The 25517-nt window shown below is 34.6% G+C and overlaps 1 protein-coding gene across 1 annotated transcript in view; it reads left to right on the top strand.

Annotated features, from left to right (window-relative positions):
* PHF14 (PHD finger protein 14) overlaps nucleotides 1-25517 on the top strand; it is a 163535-nt gene that overhangs the window by 15318 nt on the left and 122700 nt on the right. Inside the window, exons 4-9 of the mRNA XM_090142134.1 lie at nucleotides 1242-1888; nucleotides 6363-6507; nucleotides 14265-14424; nucleotides 20149-20260; nucleotides 22322-22459; nucleotides 24229-24375. Coding sequence (XP_089998260.1) covers nucleotides 1242-1888; nucleotides 6363-6507; nucleotides 14265-14424; nucleotides 20149-20260; nucleotides 22322-22459; nucleotides 24229-24375 — 1349 coding nt within the window. The remainder of the gene's footprint in view (nucleotides 1-1241; nucleotides 1889-6362; nucleotides 6508-14264; nucleotides 14425-20148; nucleotides 20261-22321; nucleotides 22460-24228; nucleotides 24376-25517) is intronic.

Raw genomic sequence — 25517 nt, 5'->3', positions numbered from 1 at the left:
CTTATCAGATTCTTTCTGCTTCCACATATGGGTACACCTGTAAAACCAAAATTGACCAATATGTTCATGTAACAGCTGAATTACTGGTCAGTCATATTCTGTGGGTGGGAATATGTGGCATGTGTGCAGCATGTTCTCAAAATGTGCCTTAAAAAGTATGTTGGCCCCACTGTTTCTTTATTTGGCTCTATAAAGAGGTGGTTATGCACAGAAATTCTCTCTTTGTAAGGTGATAAAATCACTGTCATGTTTGTGTGTGGTAAGTAAAGTGAATAAATATATATATTTGTTTAATTCATGTACCAAAATGTTTCTTCTCTCCATCTATTTAATAAAATCTGACAGTGCAACAAGGAGTTGATGAAGGCTCTGAACAAACTGAAAAAATGTAGCTGTTGTGCAGTTGATCCATACATTGGATCAAGCAACTTTATACTTATTTTTTAAAAAAATCTTGGGTTTTTCTTCATTAAAACAAATACTGTAAGTGAAAAGCAGTGGGAACATATAAGATGAAAGACAGTCAAGGAGGCTGATTTTTGTAAAATTTAACAAGTTTGCTTGTCATCTTTTTCAATAATTCTTGTGTAATTTGTATTACAGATGCCTTTATTTTTGTGTTTTTTTTTTTAACATATGAATCTTTTTTTGTTCCTTGATCATGCACAGACTGGCTTGTGTTAATTAATGCACTCAAAAATATCATGTGGTTGTCTAAAGCTAGAATTTAGTGCTATTGTGCAGACTTAACGCTGAATGAAGCATAGTTCATATATAGTTTGTAACTAATATTGAAGGAAACCCCAAACCATAAAAATAAACCCATAACAGAAATGAATTTATAGGATTAGCCACATTCTTCTTTTTTTAAATACAGATTTTTTCTAAACTTAGAAAACATGTCCAAAAATTAAAAACTGAATACTCTTTTATTAAAATGATCCTTCACTTATTGTTAATATTAATAATAGCTGCAGTTCAAATGAACATTTAATGTTCATTTAATAAATTTTACCATCTTTTTTTTGCCATTTTAAAATGCACTGATGTTTAACAGATTCTCAACATAGTACTTGAAATAGCAGTATTTGGAGACCAATTGGAAAAAAAAAAAAAGGTGGATTTCCTTATTAGGGAGGAACATGCATCATTCTTTTGTTTAACAACTTGCTTCAACAGATTTTATTTTTGGGGGTACATTTGTTTCGGAACTTCTTTTTAAATTTTCATATACTCAACAGATTCTGAAGGAAGTGGTCATGGAAGTGAAGATGCATCAAAGGACAGTGGAGAAGGTTCCTGTACTGAATCAGAAGAAAATATCTTGGAGGAGGAACCAGCAGAAGAGAAAGTAGAAGAGCAACAGCCAAAGAGCTCTGCTGAAGAAGTGCCAACAGCAGAGAAAGAGATAATTAAAACTGAAAAGAAGGAGCAAGAAGATGAAGAAGAGAAGCCAAAAAAGAAGAAAGAAAAAGAGAAAGCAGCTGAAACTGATCCTGTGGCTGATGAACAAGCAAGTGAACCAAAAAAATGGAATTTGCGCAGGAACCGACCGTTACTGGATTTTGTGTCAATGGAAGAACTAAATGATATGGATGATTATGATAGTGAAGATGACAATGACTGGCGGCCTACTCCTGAGAAGAAAAAAGGGAAAAATGCACTGCGAAAAGAAGGGAGTGATGGAGATAATGAGGATGATGAAGATGATGGGAGTGGAAGTGATGAGGATGACAATGATGAGGAAGGTAACGAAGAAGATAATAGCAGCACAGCTAGTGATGGAGGATCGAAGAAGAAGAAGAGTAAAGTTCTTAACAGAAATAATGCAGATGATGAGGAACTGACAAATGATAGCCTGGCTCTTTCACAAAGCAAGAGTAATGAGGTAGTGCAACCAACTTTCTATAATATATCTCTTGAGAAATGGAAACTACTCCCCAGTGCTGTTCTGTTAATTTGAAAAGTTAAACTGATTGGCTGGCATTGTGTTTAGAGGAATAAACAAAGCAGCAAAATTGGGCTAAATAAGCACTCACTGCTTATTAAATAAACTTGCTCGGACCATTTGGCCAATCAGTTGCCACTAAAGTCAATAGACAGACTTCTCTTGGCTTTAATGGGGAAGGGTGATTGAATTAACTCTGAAGCAAATACAAGGTCTGCAAATCAGCATGTAATAACAGAATATTTAGGTTAGTTGTAGGTAGATGTAACACATCTATAGTGTTATAAAAATTAGAAACATCGCATTCTCATAATAGCTAAATAATAGGTTATTCTTTATACCAGTCCTTCTTTGTCACAAGCATAAAAATCTGAATGCTAGAATTCTAAGTGAATAAATATACACAGTTGGGTTTAAAATCAAAGGACAATTATGACAATTTATGTTGGTTTTACATATAATGCATACAAGTGAAGTAATTCCCTACAGTGCTAAGAAGTATTTGTACACTTAATCATTACAGTAACTATTTTCTATTTGTAGAATCTGAAAATATTATGGTAAGTGTCTAATAATGAAACTTTCCAGTACAGTTACAGTTGCCTTAGAGGGTGTGACCATGGAAAAATTAAAAGATAGTAGGCTGTCAGGATGGCTGACTTCTCCTCCAGAAGCAAAATCCTAAACAGAGTAAAAAAAGTTATTGTAAAATCTAAATTCTATTTTTAGGAAGCAATTGCAGTGTAAATGAGACATTTGCTAAATTATAGGGTATAATAATTTGAAGTCTTGCTGCTTCATTTAGACTTTATTTTAATGAAGATTAAGCAAAAAATTGGAGGAATCAGTGGTCTCTGTTCCAGATTTTGATGTATATATTTATATATGTATGTATAATTGCAAACCAGATGTGCAGTTTTAATAACAAGAAATAATCAAATAATTGTTTAAAAATGCATAGTTCTAGGGTTTTTTTTTTGTTTGTTCTTTTTTTTTTCTTTAATTTTCTGTAGCTATCTACTGATAAATGAATGGTGATGCTTAGAAATGTTGTTTACTATATTAGATGCTGCTTGGAGTAGTAAGAGTAATAAGTAATAGTAATAAAAGAGTATTCTTATTTTTTAAGCTTGTATGCCATTTACAGTCTACAGACTGTTTCTCTTTGTTACACATCTTAAGCTGGCCTGTGAAATGGTTTCATTTTGGCAGATATGAAGATCTATCCTGATCAGGCTACTGTTTATCTTTCATTATCAAGCTCTGTGCAACACAGTTCTTGTGTTGTTACCTGTACTGTCTTTGCTCAGGAGCTTAAAGGGCTTTGCCATTATCAATGACGAGAACCAGGTCATCACTGGGAGACGGGTTATTTCCTTCCAGTGTTGTTTCCCATATCAGAATGGAAATGTAATCTTAGATTGTGAGGGATATATTCTTCAAGATGTCCTAAATTTCCATTGACTTGGAAAATTAAGCCTACTTCAGAGACTCAGAGCAGTCTTAAAATGCATCTTTTGGGAACCTTCTTAATATGCATATATCCTTGAATTTAAGACATTAATCAAAAGATAAAAATCAAAATTTGAAATTCTGCAGTTCGTGTTAGAATTCTGTAACTGTGAAGCTGAATGCTGTTTGTGAACAGATCTTCTAGCTAAGAGTCTTGTAACAGTATCTATACAATGGATTCTAGACTCATTTTTAGATTAATATTCAACTGTATTTTTAACAGCCAATACTGTGGGGGAAAAAAAAAGCTGTCTTGCAAAATATCATAACATTGCAGAAGCTAAGTTCTTAGAAAAACAGATGTCTTAAGGCATAATTACTGGATGAAATATTGTTTAGATAGTTAACTCTGAATATTGTAGTATATATTGTATATATTCTAGTCCTTAGTATGCATTCTTCAATTCTTAGCTGCCCAGTTCCTTTTTTTGATTGGTGTGCAGTTTTTTTTTTTTCATTTTTCTGCACTTAGAATATTTTGAGAGTCTTCTAACCTGTGCTGTAATGAAATGCTATGTGCTTATGTACTGTATTGAGCAGAGGCAGACAAACATAGCTTTCTTTTGCAAGGTCAAGCATCATTAGCGAAATGATACTTTTGTGTTTTTATAAGTTGATACCACTTCATGGGATTCTCTTATTCCTAGTGAGGTGACTATGATAATGACTGCTTTTTAAGATTTCATTAAGTTTATAAATAGGTAGGTATATAGCTTGAATGAAGTCCTTATTGTCACTTGGATAGGGAACAGGAGTTGTTTGAGAGGTTCCTGCTTTTTTCTCCAAGTCTGCGTCTGTCTGCATGGAAAACAAAGTTATTTTGGTTTACATTTGACTTGTTGGCTTTCTTCATGTAATGTAAATCAAGATAGCTGTGAATCTTAACTCTAGATTTGACCTTCCATCACTTTTTTTTTTGCTCATGTTTGCATATGTGTTTTTTTTTACAGTGAAGTTCTGTGCATTTACTGTAATGTGTGGTATTTTTTTTTTAGTTACCAGACTTTGACAGTAGAGATTGCAAATTTATTTTAAGTTTATGGTAATGAAGCCAAGTAATAGTTTAAGTTGAAAGTATAGTTAGAAGAAACTGGTTTCTGTAGGTATGTGAGATGCTTCCGACAAGCTGATGGTACTGAACAGTTAATCTGCCAAAGCTAGGAAGTATCTCCTATTTGAATTCTGTGTATATTACGAGTAATGGTGTGATGCAGTATTTTTGACAAACACATGCAAGTTTCTTGCTTGACTCAAAGTACTTCATAGTTTCCTCCTAAAAGGAAGATGGAAGAAACGCTTGGTAAGCCTGTATTCTTTAGGGGAAGAGCATGATCTTATGAAAAATTATGTTGTCTTCCTTTTTTTATTTTTTTTTATTTTTTACCTCTGGGTGAGGTGGAATTTTTTGGTTTGTATTTTGTAGGCCATCTTTCTTTTCTTTAGAGAATATAGATGGGAGATTTCAAAACTAGAAGTATCTTTGCAGTTTTCTACATCAATAACTTTCTAACAAGCTATTTCTATTTGGAATAAGCCAGTTGAGATCAGCTAGAAAAAGCAAAGGTATCCCTCTCACCCTTCAAATACCTGCTCTGGATAAACCTGAAGTACAAAAAGGCTTTATTAATGATCCATCGAAAACTTTGAGCAGAGCAGAGACTGTATTGGATTGACAGACTACCATAGAATAATAATTGCATAGACTGGTGAAAGAATTTAAGATCTTTGAGAAAGAATATCCATTTCACTTACCATTCATAATAATTTTTATCTGCTTTGGATATGGAAGCGCTGTATTGGTACTGTGTTTTTTTTATTCATAAATGGGAGGAATGGAGTGGAAAGAGAAAAAGAAGTTTGAAAGGAAACTTTCCACCATAACTTTTTCCCCTATTTAATACACTGCAGCACTCTTGTAATACTCTCAGGCCTTTATTATGTTGAATGGATGCCATTTAGCCCTGAAGTATCAGCCTCTGCTCTAAAAGTCTTACTTTCTTCTTTTTCCATTTTTTTTTCTTCCAGCGGTGTGTCTAGTCTTTGTAAGCCTTCATATCACCAATGAAGGTAGTCCAAACTCTGTTTGCTTTTAGTATAGGAAAAAAGAAAATTCACATAAGTCATGAAACTTTTGTGTAAGAGACAGTATACCTTGAAAGAATAAGAAGCTGAGGCAGTGGTGTTTATGGAAAAAATGGAAATTCACATCCAACTTTATTTGGTTTGTGAGGTACTGCTTTGTTTCCTTAAAGAAACTCCTTTTAAAAAGGGAAATCTTTGAGTATTGTAATACATACTGAAGGTTGCAAAAATGAGCATTGAGCTTCCTTTGCTTATCCTATGAGAAGAAAATAAGTTGTTTTAATATATCATACAGTTTTGCATAGAGGCATATACATTTGCATGTAACAAAATAAAACAACTGAGTCAATAAATTGTTGTACTTTATTTATGTGAAGACTTGGCAGGCTTTTGTTAGCTCTTTATTTCCAGGTTTTAATGCAACAATACAAGAAGGTTGTTGGTTTTTTATCTGTTTTTTTTTTTGTTTGTTTGTTTTGTTTTTTTTCCAACAAAGGGAATCTTCTTTTCTAAATATTAGGATATTGAAGGTCACTTTTTTTTTGGTGGTCCTCTTTTCCTTTTTAGATGGCTTTCTGTTGTGTTCCTTTTTAAAGTCAAATGTATGATTTCAGTACTAACAGAACTACAAACTTAGCAGATCCATCCTAGCTGTTAATTTTGTGGGTGAAGAGTTTGAATGTTTTGACAACAACAAAGAAGTATATGAGGCTTTTTGTTGTTCTTTTTTTTTTCACAAAATTGAACAAATAACAGATCTTCTGTTCTAAATAAAATTGAAGTTCCTGTTGTAATTCATGTATTCATTTTTTGATATTAGGACTCCTTGATCCTTGAGAAGTCCCAAAATTGGAGTTCCCAGAAAATGGACCATATTTTGATTTGTTGCGTTTGTCTTGGAGATAACAGTGAAGATGCTGATGAAATAATCCAGTGTGACAACTGTGGAATAACAGTGCATGAAGGTAATACAATTCCTTCATTGTTAATGCATGAGGAAAGCATAAGCTTTACTTCTATTAAAATTTTTACTTGCTTCAAAAAAAAAATTAAGCCTTTGAACTCTAGTGAGTAATTTTTTGTAGTGCCACATGGATTCTTTGTAGTATTGCATTCATCTATTTTAGGAAAGCTGATACAAGCAAGTACATGGTCTACATATACCTGTGAAATTGATGACGTTTTGCTAATGCTTCTGACTGTAGATTGTATTTTCGAGACTTCAGGATTTAATATCAGATGAAATTTTGTCTTGTCTATTTCAGCATGCAAATTTGATTGCATGATTGAGTAGAAGATAGTGAGAATAGGAGAGTTCTAGGAGAAAGGGACTTTTGCATATATTTTTGCTGTACTAAAAATGCAGAGAGATGAGAAAAGTATTGAATGTGGCATTTAACAGCTAGCCTTGGCCTCTAATTTTTAATGGCAATTTTAAAGTTAAAACATACTTAAATTGTTGGTTTGCTAGTTGCTTTGACATCTAGTAGATGTTAAATTAAGCGTAGGAGGTCTTTCCTACAGTGTACAGGGGGAGGATTCAAGAGAAATGATCTGATATTTTCTGTGAATACTGTTCTGACGTATTAACTTGGTTTCAGTTTTCTGTGATTTGTCGATATATTGGTAAGTTAAAAGATGATCTCAAAAGATGAGAAAAATAGGTTTCCATAGTCAAGTTTTCACTGATTTTTTTTTTTAAAGGAGCACTTCCTGGGTGATCATGAGATGAGCATGTAGAACTTTAATGGCCCTTACAGGAAAGATGAGACTGTATTGTTTTTGCTCTTTCTCTTGAAGATGGAGGATAAAGTACATAAAAATATAGATAGGCATACATATTTCGTTGAAATTTAAATTCAATATTCTTGACAACTTAGTTTAATTCTTAATGAAAACTTTTTATTATTTCTGCTACCCTGTACTATTCTCTTCTTAAATAAGACAGGCTACTTTAATCCTTGAAGTTAAAAGAAGGTAGACTTTCATTCTTTAAAGGCATGAATGATATTTGTATAATCTATGTAGTATACGCCCTTTTAAAATTGGTTGGAGTTGTTCATTGGTGCATGATTTTTCATGTAGGAAATGCTTTTTCTTATCTGCTGCTCCACTTTTGTTTTCACACATTTAAAAATGGTTTCAAAGCGATATTTTTCATGTACTCATCTATGGTTCAGTTCCTTGCTTAATTCCAATCAGGAAAGGGCAGATGGAATTCCATTCTCATTTTTAGATGTCTATTGCTCAGTGTTGAGATGTACTGTAACTCCTAAATTCTTACCACAGTCCAGATCTCCCTTCACTCTTGCTCCATGTAGTTTGGCTTTTCTAGCACAGCTAGCTTTCCTCTGTGCATACTGCTCATTACGTGTGCACCTGAGTAATTGGTACAAGTACCTTAACCACTACATATAGTATTTGCCTACTTAGTAATGATTTGCATTCCTTTGCTCTCTTGTGTTAATTGCATGATGTCTTCCATAGGAAGGAAGAGTGATAACTCATCTTAAAGTAACTTTGTCAGAGCTCTGGAGAAACATTATTATTTGGCCAAGATGTATAGGGGGATTCTAGTTTGGACATAAAATTGTGGGTGCCTTACTGACAGATGTTGAGATTGCTAGGAATTTATTTCCTTTTAGGGCAACCCTTTGTGTGGTGTTCATATCGTATATGTGGCCTGCGTGACTCATACTAAAACTGCCTTTCTGGTGCAGGCAGTTTGTAAAATCTGTCACCTTTGAAGAGCAAATAACATTTTTTTCTAGTCAGGAGTCTGTAACTACCCCATGACCTACACAAGCAGCATACATGTGTATACTAATACCCAGTCTGTAAATTAATGCGTTCATCAGCTACATTTGTTCTCAATTCACATATTAATCCTTTTTTCTTAAGGGGAAAAAAAAAGTGCTTATATTGCTGGAAAAAAAAAAAAAACAACAAACTTGTACAGTTGCTTGTGTATTTACTTCAGCATGCAAATAATTCTCATTTCTTAAAAAAAAAAAAAAAATCATCTTGAGGCAGTAATCTGTCACTTTGAATAAATGCTTTTGTGGTAAGATCCTGTAATAGCAGGAGACCCCCAACTGTGATGTCAGTTGTCATGACATAGTGATTGTGATGTGATTGAAGAGAATGTGTGGTGCATATCATAAGATATGACATAGCTGTAGGTAGTATGCTTGCCAGCTATTGCCTTCTGTTATTTGCTGGGAGTTAAATAAGAAAGAGAAGTTCTGCTTTTTTCTAGCTGTTACTTTTCCATCCCCTCTGTTTTTGGTTTTGTTTTGTTTTTTTTTTACTTTTGCATGCTGGGTATGGTGGAAAATAAAGCTTAACTTGCTAAAAGCAGTAGTGTAGTCTACATGTGCTTTAATTTTGATGCTTACCTTGGTCTGCTTATGTCTGGTGTAAACATTCATTTTTGTCTTGTTATGTATTCTAGTACTTTCCCTTAACTAAATAAAAATAGTCTTTTAGATTATTGTGCATGGTTGATGTCTTTATTCTAAACTCCTGATCCAGTTAAGGATTGAATGTAATATATTTCAAATATTGTTATCTCACAGCATTTATTTTTGAAAACCTACAGTTTACCTAAGTTCATGCTTTCATGAGCTTTATAATTAGATCAGGATTTGAAATATATGTGGCTGTTGTTAGCATATGCAGACATTCAGTTCGGCAAAAAATTATCCTTGGAGAGAATTAGTTCTCTCTTCCGTTTTCCCTCAGTGGCATACATTTCAGAACACTTGTTTTAATGCTAGCATTTTAAAGTGTTTGTAATTTCATTTTAATGATAATGCATAAAAATAAGCTAATGGCAGTATACGGTGGACTTAAGTTCAGGAAATAAAGTTAGTTTTCTGTATGAAATTACATTCAGTAGACAACTGCAGTTACAATACGTAGATTTAGTTTGTGGAAGAGTAAATGCTAGGAGAATTTCAACTTCTTGACTTTCATATTTTTTAATTCATGGGCTTTGCTCTCATATAGCTTTATTGTTTAGTGCAAGAAGCATTCAAGGAAATGGCAAACATAGAGTGACAGGATAATAAGGAATACATAAACATGGGCACTTCATGAGCACTGATTGAGAAAAGGCTCTCATAGTCCAAAGATTCAAAATTCAGTAAGGAAAAACAGCATGCATTTTCAGTTAAGTGTTTAAAATGTTGGGAGTTTTATTACATAGTTTCAGGTGAAAGGGGTAGATGGTGCACTTACTGCATCTGGAATCTAGTCAGCATTAACTCCAATAACTGAAACCTATTGTTTTCATTACAAGAATTGTCGTCTTCTTGTTAGCCTTTCAATCCTAAGGTAGTCACACCACCTAAACAACTGTGCTGCGTTGAGAAAGAAGCTGGAAGATTACCTCCTAATGTAGCTTGTGAGATAGAGTGGTAGTGAGCTGTTACATTGCTTTCTGTTTCAAAAACTACAATCCCCAACAGTTAGTACAAGAGGGTCAGCTAGAACAGCTTTGTCATGCTTATCATAGTAATTGTTTTAAAAAAGTTTGGAAAGATTTGTCCAGCAGCTGTTTCATATCTGTGTGCCTATGCATTTTAAAGAGACATAAAAGTGGCACTGAAAATCTTCATTAAAAGGACAGTTTTTTGTTTTTTTTTTCAGGCACTGGAGAGGAAGGCACATGATAATAACTTGAGCCACTGTGTACCGCAAAGTTTTAAGGATCCTAAAATGAGATAGCTAAAGAATTAATTGTCTGAAGTAGAAGGATAGTACTTTGATAAAATAAGAAAATGCTTCTGTTTTTAAAGACTGAACTTATGACCTCTGTATTATAACAGAAAAAACTGCATTTAGTTTTTTTAATCAAATGCTTTCTGTACTGTTTGATTTAATATACAAACTGTGTTATAGCTCTGCAGTAAAAAACACTTCTTTTATTTTTCAACTTAAAAAATGATGTATGTCTTTTAGGCTGGTTGTTAAACTGTTATTTGAAATTAATTGACAGCCATTAAAAGTGTGGTTTAGTTTAAGACTACAAATCCATCTTTTTCATCAGCGTTAATTGATGAATCCCATTTAATATATTTGCTTTTTTGTATGTACTTGATAAATTGTACACAGTTTATGTGTGCATATAACATTCCATTAACTGTTTTGAAAAAGTAATGTTAATCTGATCAATTTAGGCTTTCAGTTCACAGTTACTATTACAGCTAATGATAGCAAGAGGAAAATATGAACTCAATATATTGAGAAAATTTGAGAAGTATTTTTTTAAATGTTGTTGGTAGTCAGCAACTTTCTTTACTCTTGACAGAGTTTGCAGCTGTTGGGCTTTTACTTAGGCTGAAATTGAGAGTTTTAGCCCAGTCCATACATTTCTACAGTAGGGTTTTGTGCTTTTGTCTTCTTACGTCAACTGTAGTAAAACTAAGGGGATTTGTTGTTTCTTGTTTAAAAAATAAAAAATTGTTACAGCTCTTCCTGTATATTTGACATCTTGATGTCAAATAACATCGTTACTTTTTTGTGTAGTATTTTGGTTCTCCAGCTTTATTTACCAGCCAGTAGCATTCTTGCTGGATTTCCTTTCCTTCAGCTCTTTTAGACAAGATTGTTTTAGTGTGTTTGTTGCATGTTGTGATTTAACTTAGGCAGCTTAGGACCACATAGCTGTTTGCTCATTCCACCTCTCTTTCCTGAAGGAATGATTTAGAGAATTAGGAAATAAATGAATAGAAAGTTAAAACATGTGGGTTGTGGTAAAGATGATTTAGTAGGATAGAAAAGGTGGGGAAAATAATACTGATAAAAGAATATAGAAAAGAGTAATGCACAGCGCAGTTTCTTGCCACCAACTGATGATGCCCAGCCAGCCTCTAAGCAGCAGCAGCAGCCCACCCTGGCCATTCCTTCCTCCAGTTTTATTGCTGAGTATGATGTTATATGGTATAGGACATCCCTTTGGTCAGTCTGGTCAGCAGTACTGGGTCTGTCCCCTCCCAACTCCTTGTGCAGCCCCACAGCATGATTAAGTGAAAAGTCCTTGGCTATGTGTAAGCATTGCTCTCTAACAATAAAAACATTGGTGTAATATCAATGTTATTCTGATCTTCAATCCAAAATACAGCACTATCCCAGATAATGGGGAGAAAATTAACTCTGTCCCAGCTGAAACAAGGACGTCAGCCCTTACTGGAAATCTAGTGTATTTTCTCTGGCTAATGGCCATCCCTTTTGCTGCTTGTAACAGTATATTTAGTTTTTGCTGAATGACAGGGAAAAGACTAAATGCCTCCTTGTCTGTTAGAGATCTTGAAGTCTTTAAAGCTGTCACTAAGACAGTTGTATGAATTAGGAAAAAATACTTGAGTTATAAATCCTCATGAGAAAATGACCTAGATTTGTGGTGTTACAGAAAAAAACAATTTTGATGTCAACATACATGATAAGGGTGGAAATAATTACAGCTAATGCGTGCAGAAGTTTTCTAGGCAAAGGGAAGAAAATATTAGCTATAAATGAATGATAAGTGTAACTAGCAAATCCTTCAGAGTGTAGATCTGACACCATTGTAATTTTAGTAGACTGATGATGCTTTGTTTAGAAAAGCAAATCTAATTACACTTGATTGTAGAAGAGTCAGTGTTTGTAAGAAACTAATCTTATTTTGCTGTATTGACTGATGATAGTATTTCTCCTCCTGTAGTGTTATGTAATTTTTAATAAATTTATTTAGGGAAATGTTTTCTTTTTTAAGTCCTACAGATTGTTCTTAAGAAGTCTAAATTTTTCATCAGCTGTATGATATGCATTTGTACATTAATGTAATTGTTTAAAAGGTGTTTTGCTGGCAGTTATTCAACATTATGGCATTACAACTTTAAAAAAAAAAAAAAGGCTATCTACAATGTTCCTTAAAGCTACTGGAACGCTAAAGAAATTCAAATCAGTTTATAAGTGAGCTAGATGGTATTTGGTATACCTAATGCATCTTGTCTGTGGATGCACTTCTGAGCATTATTTATCTCTTGATTCTGGAATAGTTCTTCTTATTAAAACAAAACAAAACAAAAAAAAACAAAAAAACAAAAAAACACAGAACATACTGTTGTCTTAGTTTAATATTTATTGATGAACTCCATGCTGTAATGGAGGACTGTATTTCTTAAATGGTACCTTCAGTGTTTCTGAATATAATCTCTCTCAAATTATTATCTCTCTTGCTGTCATAAAGAGAGTTAGAGCACTGTTGCTGCTTTCCTACAGTCAGTAGAGAACCAAACAGATGAATTACATTTCTATTTAATTATAAAATTAAAGGATTTAATTGCTCTGCAAGCAAACTTGCTACTTGATCACTCTTATCTGGCAAACAACTGAATTTAATCTTTCGGTAAGATCTCTGCTTTAATGTTGGCACTGAATTTTTTTTTTCACACTGAGCAGCAGATAAATATTCTGTGTGGCATATGCAGAAGTATAGTTTTTTGGTGATAAGCTTTGAGTTTTCTTTTCTTTGTCATTTACAGCAGTAGTAATACCACTTACTGTTGTTTGAATTTGTCCAAAATTGAAGTAACAAGCTTCTAAATCATTTTGAAGAAAAATTTTCCTGACCTTATGATGATTAAGCATGCAGTGACACTTTAAAAACATAAAAATACTCTGACTATACCAAAAAAACAATTGAGACACAATGAATTTAATCATAATTTAAAACCAACTAAAAATGGTGATGATGATTGATGAATATATAAAAATGTTTTTAAGTGAAGTGGTCTGTCAAAACTCAATCTGTGCTTGTCAAATAATAATTTGATTTTAAAGTTACAAAAGGTCTTAGATCTATGCTTCAGGGGTTTTAAGAATACATTTGGTTTTTCTTAATGTGTATGTTCTATTGCTGAATTGGTTATTGAATGTGAAGCGGAAAAGTGGAATGGATATTTGTTGTCTGCATACTGCCGGCATGATCAACTCGTTTTAAAAAAAGACAACAAAAACTTTTAGTTGAGGGTAGTGAGAGGGAGAAAATAAGGATGTCTTGAACCTTGGACATGCTCTCAAACCTTTATCTCAATGATACACATGGATTCATCACCTGTTGCTAGTACTGGAGAATTTTAGAAACTATGTTATAGTTTGGTAAGACTGTTAATTCAACTGAAAGTAAACTTTCCAGGCTGCACAAGAAGACATGTAGATAAGCAGAAGCTCTAGAGTTGCCGCAGTGGAGGAAAGATGTGTAAAAGATTCTACAGGGCAATAAATAAACTGAGAATTGTCTAAAGACACTAAGAAATAGCATATTTCAGTATTTTATAGAATTTCTTAAATTTTTCCTCAGATGTTATATTTAATCTGAAATATGTATTTAATTGAAAAAAAATGCTTTGCTTCTTGCTCAGTGTTTGTGCGTTCCATTAGTCTTAGTTTTTTACTTCATAATGAATAGGCTGAAAGAACAGAGTAAAATAAACCTTTTCCTTTTATTTTTGATCGCAATCTAAGACATTCCCATATAATATATCATGTTTTAGAATTAGAGCCTCTATAAAAATAGAAGTTTTGAATTAAAGTTACTCTTGCAAAAATATTGGATGCTTTCTTGGGATTTTCACTGTCATTAAACTGCGTATATTTCCTGCTGAAAATCATAACTAAGAACTGTATGCCTACTTGTCTTTCCTTATGTTTTCTTCCATTTTTTTTATGTGTGAAGGGTGTTATGGTGTTGATGGAGAGAGTGATTCTATCATGAGCTCAGCTTCAGAAAATTCTACTGAACCCTGGTTTTGTGATGCATGCAAATGTGGAGTCACACCTAGTTGTGAACTGTGTCCTAACCAAGATGGGATCTTCAAGGAGACAGATGCGGGCAGGTAAGGCTGAAGAAGTGCCATTTTAAATTTAAACTGATAACCAATTTAAAGATGGGATTTTGTCCTAGTCTGTTCCTATAGGCAATAGGGTCCTAAATTAAATTCTTATTATTCTTTTTCTCAGTTCATTTTAGAGTGGGGTGCTCACTGGATAGGCGGTCACCCAATCTTTTTTTTTTCCACACCTAATATTCTTCATATTCTTCATATCAGTTCGGAAGATGTTGTCTTAACCTGAATTTGAGCATGATGGTTTATTGGTGTATGAGCAACAGATGTTTCTAAGTAAAGCAATAAATCATCACTTCAGGAAGTGATAATACTTGTTACAAGATGAAATCACCATGTATTGTATGTGTAGAGATGTTCTTACTGGATAGAGTAGATCTTTCTCATGCAATATCTTCCATTTCTTTATATTTTAAAAATAATACATGAGTGTTAATGGTAACTTATATTCTGCAATAAAGAAGAGAGCTGAGTTATCAATTATGTCTGTTTTTTGGCTAATGTTAATGAATATATTATTATTTAGATCACAGCAGTTAAGTTATTTTTCCATACGTTTTACAATTGTGTAAATTGCAGGTTTGCAGTGACGTATAAAACTTCCAGCTGCTTGATATGTAGGGTTGCAAAAATCTGCAGATATCTGACTGACGATTGTGGATGAATTGGAAAGAATTCAGTTATTCAGTATTAGTACAAATGTTTTAAAATTCAGACCTTTCATGTTATTCAGTGTGAATCAACTAATGCGTGACCATTTACGTGAAGCTATTATGGTAATGGTACATTATGGTATATGGTACAACATATTTGGTAGTAGCAAATAGCGAAGTATAGCCATATCCTTGGTCTTTTTCCATCTACTGGCTTGTAATGGCCCTCACAGTTTACTGGTTTTTGTACTTAAATACATGGAGTCATGTTTAGATGACTGTAACTGTCTTGTAATGTAAGCCAAAACTTTTTTTTCCCCATTCATGTCTTACACAAACTTGTACTATTGCTGATACTGTAATGGACAAATCCTCTCCTCATTAAAAGATCAGCAGAGCTCTGGATGGTATTTTGGAAAGCTTTGTTTGACATCATTTTTGGAGAGCAGCTACCTTCCTCCACTGGATATATATTAAGCTCAGCTTCTCAATTTGTAGCTGAGATGTGTTTTATCTTTTCCTCAATCCATGTCTTCTACATACATCTTATGAGGGGGAGCACTGAAAATACAAGAAAATAACGTAGTGTTAGTGGGGGAATTTATATAAATGAGTCAAGATTTGCAGTGAATAATTTTGACAGTGTATTTGAAGTTGTGCTAGTTTTAAAATATTTTGGGGGTTCCAGTCCTCAATTTCTGATTGGTCCATCTTTCTTATATGTAGGTTGCTCCAGAAGTAATGTCTCCTATTGATTTTCATGGAAATTACAACAGAAAGAACACAGTAACACTATTTGATAGTGAAAACTCTCAGCTACAAAACAGTATTTTTTTAGTGTATTCATCACCTTAAGCTATGCATTTTGTCCAGCAACGAAGACCAGCCTGCACACTGTACTTGTAAAATTCTCTACCAGTGGAGGTGGCCCACTGTTGCCACTGCTGAAACACCACCACCGCCTCACTGTGCTAGTATCCACTGTATGGTCTCCACAAACGTTAAGCAGGCATTGATGTACAATGGGTGCCATTTCTTCCAGCAGGCATTGATATATAATGGGTGCCATTTCTTCTGCGTGGAGAAATTCAGTAATGCACCTTAGCCTCCAATGCGTGTCAGATTCCCCTCTACTGCCATCTGTTGCACGACATAAAATGTAACAGTGTATTCACCAAAAGATTCAGGTTCTACTGTCTTACTGAGAACATCCACCTCTGATATTGTGGGCCAACATAATAAAATAGGAAGTATTACTTTTGGAGCAGCTCTAGTGTAACTGTAACAATAGTTTAAATAATTTTTACTTCTCTGTTCTTTCATAATGTTACTGTGTGGACAAAATGTTACTAGAGACTGAAATCAGTTGTCTAACAACTTGGTAGTACTAGAATTAGTATCACTTGGCAATATACGTTTCAGTTTTTTTCTCCTGCGTTTTTTAAGGTAGCTTAATTGCTATCTATGTAATTTTTTATATAATTGTAATATAAATTACACAACATTTTAAACATTATTGCTTGAAATTTCTTATAAAATGGTAGCATGTTTTTGATTGACATAGAAGTGTTTTATCTGTGATTCTCATACTTTGTGCAAAAGCACATGCCTGCTTAGTTGACTGTGGACAGTAAAGTGTCAATTTATTATCCCTGCTACTGTATTTTTGTGTTTGGATAACATAATACAGTGTCATGAGTAAGTAGAGGTTTACTCTCCCAGGTGGGTAGGTTCATGTACTAGAAAAAAAAAAACAAATGCTAGCCAATGTAAATAATACCATTCTCTCTCTTTTTTCTATTGCTTATTAATAAATTTGAAATCTTTAGAGAATGGGACAATGCAAGCTATGGATGTATGCTATCTTCATTGCCGTGTTTCTTTATATGCATCATTGGCTGGAAATTGCAGTAAAGTGCAACCAAACTATTCAGTTTCCCTTCATAATCAAGTTAGAATTATTTTTTTTTTGTCCCTACATGAATCATTAGAATAATTAGGTGCTTAGTTTCTCACAGAAGCCTTTTCACATTAACCTCTCAGTTTCATGAGCATAAATGTGAATTTATGAAATTTTATTTCTCAAAATGCTATTAACCAAGAATATGAATTCTGTCCTTGTTATGGTGTAGAGTTTTTCTTCTTCCCTAATCAACATCTGTCATCATTGCTCCAAGCAAAATGGATGGTAAAATAACAAGGAAGATTATTCTTCTTTGATTACCCAATTTGTCTTAATTACGATCTTCTAAAACATGTGCAGCTAAACAAATGAGCAGGAAAATATTTAGAACTGGTATTAAAAGCAGCTGAAATTGCTTCAGCTGAGAACTTGACTGATTTCTGTACGTTTTTTAGTAAAGATTCAGGTCTGAGTTCTCATAAAGGTGACTAAAGAAATGAGGCACTTGTGTTCCAATCACACCAAAATGGCAGTTTACATTTGTAATACTTGGGTGACATGTACTAAAACATTTTGAGAAGGTCAATATGAAGTAAGTAGCCAGTTATTGGATTTACTACAGACAAACTCCTACCGAGTGCAGCAGCATCACCACTGGAGCATATGCAAGTTAAGTTGAGAAGTAGTTGCTTGTAGAAGATGTGTATCTTTATACTGAACTTTGGAGGGTAAGTTTTAAGGCAACCAGTATCCTAAGCTTACTATCAAAATCTTCAACCAGAGCCTTGTGTGTTTTTTTTTTTTAAAGAATAGTAATTGTGAGTATGTGTAACTTCCTTTTATGCAAATTAACTTGAAGTATCTTAAATCAATGAAGGTATGTAGAAAAGAAGCCTGACAGAGTTTACAAGACTTCTATTAATATCTGAGTGATCTCTGTATTTCAAGGTTACGGATCTTATTCTGCATATGGCATTTTTGGAGGGCAAAATTGAAAAGTAGTATCTTGATTTCTTTGTGAAAAGAATAGGTTGTGGGTTCGTGTAGATATTTCTTTTTGTAATATTTATTTGAATACAAAATTATGCATGTGCACTCTTTGTAAAGTATATCAAGTGACTGTAGTGGTTTAGGCCAAGCTATACCCAGTTTGGGATAAGTTAAGGAAGGAGAGAGTGAGAATCATGGTCTATACTTCTTGAACTTCCATAGGCTTGGGGCCATGAGCACTGTCCTGGACAGCCTGTTTCCAGGGCCCAACCATCCTAATACCCAAGCTGATGCTTCCCTGACGTAGCTCCATGCCATTCTTTGGGTCCTGTCTCTAGAGAGAAGAGATAAGTACCTGTACCTCTGTTCTGCTTGCGTGGATGCTGTAGGGTGCATGAGGTTTTCCCTCAGTCTGCTTTAGGATGAACAAACCAAGTCACCTCAGCCGCTCCTTATGGGGCTTTCCCTGTAGACCCTTCACTATCTTTGTAGCCCTCATTTGGATACTTTCAAATTTTATATCCTTGTGGCACCCAAACCTGAACACAGTTGCTCAAGCTGTGGCTGCTCAGAGCGGACAGGTATAATCCTTTCTTTTTATTGGCTAGCAGGGCCAGGCCTGATGCACCCTAGGGTATAGTTGATCCTTTTGACTGCCAGATGGTACCAGGTGCTCTGTTGCTTTCCAGATGGGATCCACTTGAGGGTGCTGAGGGAGCTGGCAGAGTTGATTGACAAGCCACTTTTCACCATCCATCATTGGTTCTGGTCAATTGGAGAGGTCCCAGAGGATCTGAGGTTTGCCAGTGTGACTTCCATCTACAAGAAGGGTCATAAGGAGGACCCAGAGAACTACAGGCCTGTCAACCTGATCTTGGTGCCAGGGAATGTTATGAAATAGACCATCTTTAGTGAGATCACTTGGCATGTGCAGGACAGTGGGAGGAGTCAAAGACAAAGTAATGCAGCTACTGCTTCTAAATTTATATTTCATTCCATTCATCCCCTTCATCAGAAGAGAGGTGGGCAGCAGGGACAGGGAGGTGATTGCCCCCCTCTACTCTGCTCTTGTGAGGCCCCATCTGGAGTACTGTGTCCAGGTCTTGAGTCCCCAGTACAAGAAAGACAGGGAGCTGTTGGAGAGGTTCCAGAGGAGAGCCACGAAGATGATCAAGGGACTGGAGTACCTCCCCTATGAAGACAGGCTGAGGGAGCTGGGCTTGTTCAGCCTGGAGAAAAGAAGGCTGCGGGGTGACCTCATTGCAGCTTTTCAGTACCTAAAGGGAGCCCACAAACAGGAGGGAATCAACTCTTTACAAGGGTAGATAACTGTAGGACAAGGGGAAATGGTTTTAAGTTCAGGAAGGGAGGATTTAGGTTGGATGTCAGGGGGAAGTTCTTTACTATGAGAGTGGTGAGGTGCTGGAACAGGCTGCCCAGAGAGGTTGTAGATGCCTCATGCCTGTAGGTGTTCAAGGCCAGGTTGGATGGGACCCTGGGCAGTCTGGTCTAGTATTAAATGTGGAGGTTGGTGGCCCTGCGTGTGGCAGGGGGGTTGGAGATTCATGATCCTTGAGGTCCCTTCCAACTGTGTCCATTCTATCATTCTGTGATGCTTTTTCGGAGTCTTATTCTGTGTAATACAACAGAATGAACTGATTAGTGCTAGGGCTTTGATTAGATTTACTAAGCAGTTCCTTATAATGAAGTGAGTTAATGACTTGTAGGTAGTTTTTACTGTTACAGGATTTTTTCTCTTACTACCTGTATAAATTTGTACCTCCAACTTCACTTCCACCATCTCACCCTGTTGGTCTGTCTAGGCTTTGTAGGTAATGTCAAAATCTTAATATACTTCTCCTGCAGCATAAACAGTGATGTGAAACACTGCTTAAGAACCATCAGAACAGAATGTGATGGTAACCTTGTTGTTGATCCAGACAAGCAAAGCAATCACAGTTGTACCAAAAACTGTTGCTGCTATCCATTTTTAGCTTTTAAATTCCAATTTAAAAGCACATTTCCTCCCTGCTTCTAATGTATTTTCATTTAGATGCTCTTTTTCTAGCATCTGTATCGTTTACACAGTACTTACAAATCTGCAAATGGTGAGCATAATGTGGGAACAAAATATTGATAACAGTAACCTAAATTTATTTGCTCTTTTAGGTGGGTCCATATTGTTTGTGCCCTCTACGTTCCAGGAGTGGCATTTGGAGATATTGACAAATTGCGGCCAGTAACACTTACAGAAATGAATTATTCAAAGTATGGTGCTAAGGTAAGTTAAGAAGATTCATATTCCCTACCAGTAGCTTTATTTCACATTTTTACGTAGAAATAACGTGTCTTTCCAATCTTCTTTTGTGTTTATAGCAGTGAGATTTAGGAAGGAAAATGTGATAAAATTCATGTTTCTTGAAATTTTGCTCATCCCTCCTTTTTGTTCTTATAGCTGTTTTTTTTCCTTATTGCTATTCTCTGTAATTTCTGTCACTCTTTGTCTCTCAGTTTCCCTTATTTTTTTTTACACAGGTGTCAGTTACCTTCTTTTAAAGTCAGTTAGTGGCAGATTGCCAAAATGTGAATGGAGAGAGAAGAGGATTTATGGGATGTGAAATGAAGGAAAGGAAATTGAGGTGGAGGATTTGAGGATTAAGAAAGATACAGATGTATATTCAGTAAGAACTACTTTAAGTTCTTTGTAATCATAAACTAGAATGCATAGTGTTGCTAGAAAGCAATATTAACATCCTTCCACCACCAGCACGAAAATAACATAAGAGTATGGGACTCTTAACCTGAATGGAAAATTATCTCTAATATTAAAATGCTTTTTCAATATGTAGATATGCTCAGTTGTGGTCGAAGATGGTCATACACAAAACATACAGAAAATCATTGTGAAGGGCTAAGACCAACACTAATTTGCTTAATATTGTTGCTATAGCCCGGGAGACATTGCAGAGAATCTATATCTGCTGGGCTAATGTAAGGAAAGATAGCTGTGCTACTACTTCTCTAATGCTTAATTTATGCATTGTAAATTTCCTAGGGTGTCAGTTTGTCAAGCTGAATACTAAGTTAAAATATGTAATAACTGTTTAAAAATATAGAAACTTTAAAAGATAAATTAAAGCACTTTGGCCCATGTTGTACTTCTTTGTATTAGGAGCACAGTCAACGTGAGTCCACTGCAGTATTTAGCATTGCTCAGAAATGTTTGCTAGCTTGTTAGCCCCCCCCTTTTTTTTTTCCCCTTACAAAGTCTTACAGCCTTATTGTTGCAATGAATCGTACATTTTCTTTTTATTGGCATTATAGGAGCAAGGTTTACTCTGAGTAAGATGAGTGAACTGCGCTTATGAGAATTCATTATTCTCACAGAGCTGTAAACTCTCCCTGTTTGCCAAATCAAGTATGGAAGTTATAGCTTACTTAGCTAAATTTCCCCCTGGAGTATCAGTTTAAAATAATAATCTATGATTCAATTAGTTTCTTTTCTGTTATGTGTTATTTTACAGATAGAGTGCCTTTTTAAGGAAGTGTATGCAGTGTCTCGAGAATCTTCTGTCACTGAATTTGATTTGCAGTTCCTCTCTGTTGTTGTTTAAGTATCTGCATGGAGATAATTTCTGTAGGTGATACACAGCTTTGCTTCATACTCAGCGTGTGAGAGATTAAGAAAGACATGGCTGTATAATTTTAGGTCATCTTTACGCACTGGGTAGCAGTATTGCTCCCATTTGCCAATTCCTGCTTAGACACTCATTGCTTTAGTTTGCTGGAACAGCTGTTCAGTATGAATTTGTGGTGACTCAGACCAAGGAACTAATCTGGCTGAAAAACAAGTTTATATTTTTCCAGGCCACATTAGTGGATAACAATTTGCTGTGTTGAAAACAGCTATGCTTAGAATGCATGTAGCCAAAGCCTTAATACTGTGCTTATGTGAATTGTAAACTTATCTTTGATATTTACATTTCTGTGTTACTTTTTCATCCATTGTCACACACTGACTCCTCATTCATAGCTTATCAAAAGAAAGTTATGTAGTTATCTATGGCTTTCAGTCATCCAGAGGATATAAGTTCATCCGATATGTTCTTCAGATTGTTTAAGCATTTTTCCATTGCTTGTTTAGAATGAGGTCAGTTGTTGGGGTTTGGTATTGGTGAAACTGTAAATATTGTCGTATGTTAGCAAAGCACTTGGTTCCTGTATGGCACTGGAGTAAATTATAACCTGTTTGATATTTCTATGTAAGAAGTAAACAATGAAATATTAAGCAAAATGTACCTGCAGTACTTACTGTGACATTTTTCTACCCTTTCTTATTCAGGAATGCAGTTTTTGTGAAGATCCTCGTTTTGCCAGAACTGGAGTTTGCATCAGTTGTGATGCTGGGATGTGCAGAGCTTATTTCCATGTGACCTGTGCTCAGAAGGAGGGCCTACTCTCAGAAGCAGCAGCAGAAGAGGTAGTTCTGGTATACCTATGGAAAAGATACAGTCAAAGGGTTGCATGAAAAGCCTGTGAGGAAAACCTGAAATGCTGCCCTTTTTATTCTCTATTTCAGAGTCAAGTGGTAGGCCAAGCAAAATAACTGTCCGGAGAGGGCTCTTTGTTCGTGAAATTCTCCAACTCTGAGCATCTTTTGAAATGACACAGGAAAAGGAATAGAGAATGTTATTCAAAAGTTAGTTAATATTGTGTAGATAAATGAGAGATGAACTCTAAATCTATTTATTGAACTTCACCTGCATTGACACTTCACAGTGTAGTATAATATTCTCTGTGTTTCATAGACTGTACAACAGTCTCAAGTGTCTTAAGACACTTAACTGCATTGCTATTTTTTGTGCATTTCTTCCAGTTTCTTTCAAGTTGTGTATGACTCTCCTTGTAGAAAGGAATTGAATTCATTGCAAACATTTATAACTTACTGATAAATTTTTAATCCATGCTCTTATCAGTCATTCTCCTTTTAATATAATTAAAACAATCCTGATTGCTAAACTTCATTCTGATTTTTATCATTTTGACTAAGCCTGTTATGTTCACATTTGCACAGTTTAACAATTTATTGCTGAGGTATGACAGGCAACGCACTTATAAGCACTACCTGCACTATTGACTCTAAAGCTTTTGCTTATGAAAAAACAAATGACCTAATTGTGACTCTTAAAGGGATCACAAAATTGTGTGTATCTGTGAGATTGATAAATACGAAGATTGCAGTTACCCCAGTGTTCCTTTCCCTAATAAATTATATGAAACACTGATTCTTCAAAAGCTATGTGAATTTTTTCTAGGCATATATATTTTCTTGTCTTTTCACCATTAAATTTTTTGACGCATTTTCTGTAACTAAAATATTTTTAATCAAGTCCTCAAAAAATCTCATTTGAGGGAGCTGCTAATTTTTTCGAGTAAATTGTTCTCACTCTGAGAATCTAAATCAAAATAAACATTTGTAAGGAAAACCTGTACAGACTTTATTATTCTGCGTGTTGTAGGTGGAGTGAAGGAAAGTTTGATAGACTGATTATTTTGTAAGATTTTTATTACCTAATGTAGGAAGACTGCTTCAAGTTTATCTTAATCTTTGTATTTATTATGATGTTCCAGCGGTTTTGAAAATATGCTGGCAATGAAATGCACTTCTCAAAGTGAATATCCTCTTGTTTGCATATGCTAAAAGTTGCTATAAACTTTCAGCCATGATAATGTGCAAATCTGGTGGAACTAAGTACTAGAAATTGGAAAAAAAATAACTTGAGAGATTAATAATCGGACAAAAGTCACTGAAAAATCAGTCGAGGAAATGAAATATATTGACTTTCATATTATTCAGTTGTCAGTCCCTTGCAGGATTTGCAAAAGATGACACAGTGAAGCAGTGAGAAGTTAGCTGTAAATGTTATATGCAAAATGCATTTCCATTTTTTTCTGCAATTTTTTTTTTCTGGGATGAGAAAATAGTGCAGAAATGAAACAGCACTGAGCTAACTGCTTAACTTAATGTATTTAAAAGTGTTCAGGGTCATGCAGCGAAAAAGATGGAAAGCCCCTTTATATGGTAAATTATATCAACATGACAAAATTGATTTAGAAATGTACATACTTGGAAAAAAAAGTCTATTTGACTTGATCTGTTGGCGCAATATCTGTGCTTTTTAGAGCCTTTTGACATTGTGTATCTTAACTTGTATTTTTGTTCCTTCTCCTTTGTTTTCTCTGAAACAGGATATAGCTGACCCTTTTTTTGCTTATTGTAAACAGCATGCGGACAGGTTAGACAGAAAATGGAAACGGAAAAACTACTTGGCATTACAGTCTTACTGTAAAATGTCCTTGCAGGAAAGAGAAAAACAGCTCTCGCCAGAAGCTCAGGTATTATATTTCTTACACAAACGTATCTGCATCAATCATCCATGCTAAACAAGAAAGAAAGGAAGAGAATGGGTAATTGCTATTGTTGTAGGGGAATTAAATGTGAAATGTATTGATGGCACATAGTTCACATATCAGTGAATTATATACAGGTTTGGGCTTCTGAGAACCATTCTCAATCAACTTATCATCAGTTAGGAATCTAACTGAATTGAAAAATCGTATTTGTTTGCGCAAAGATGGTGATTACATTTTCATTGTGATTCATAGATTTTCTTTTTAAATATTTTTTTCTAGACCTAGACAAGAAAAAGATAAATTTCTGTATCATTATTCAGTGAAAATCTACTTTTGTTTTCTGTCCTAATATTTTGAAATTAGCTGAAGAGTTTAGCCTGGAAATTTTCTTTGCTAGATCACTTTTTCACTTATTGTAGGGCTTACTGGAATTTTATGTGCAGGTATTTTGTTTTGTTTTATATGTATTAAGTATTTCATCCCTACTACTGAGTAGGAGATACCTGAAAGGCAGTATCTGTATCCTTGTCTACTGACTGAAGCATACAGAACTGTTATTCCGTAAGTTTAGCTGATATATGTTGATATAAAAATTTCAGTATTCCCAAGGGAATCTGTGTACCCGAGTTTGTTTAAATGTGTGTAGCTAACTTTTTCTTTTATCTGAGAAATTTGTGGGCTACTTGACTTTCACTACTAAGGCTGCACTGAATACTGTGGACAAATAGTAGCTATGTAGAAAAGCAGCTTGTCATCTGAAGGAATTGCGCCTAATTTGTTGTTGGCCTTGGCATATGCTTTGTAAATAATGGAAGAGTGAAATCATGGAGAGAAAAAACTTTTTCTGAACATAGAACTGTGGTATAGTAACCAGAAAATACACTTTCATATGATCAAAATCTTTATTAAAAAGAATTTATTTATTTATTTATTTATTTATTTATTTATTTCTAGTTTTTCAAGGATATTTAAATAGGTAAAAAAACCCTTAAATTTAAAATGATCCATGCACTTGAGAATGAATATGAGCAAACAGTCACAGAAGAATTTTGAATAAAATATTTCTGTGAGGCATTGAGCCTTAGTGTGACATGATTGAAAACAAGTTACATAAATGTGTAGTG

The sequence above is a fragment of the Phasianus colchicus genome, chromosome 6 (genome assembly GCF_987193195.1).
Source record: "Phasianus colchicus chromosome 6, bPhaCol1.hap1.1, whole genome shotgun sequence".
In the NCBI taxonomy this organism is placed as follows: domain Eukaryota; kingdom Metazoa; phylum Chordata; class Aves; order Galliformes; family Phasianidae; genus Phasianus; species Phasianus colchicus.
This window is presented reverse-complemented; position numbering and strand designations above follow the sequence as displayed.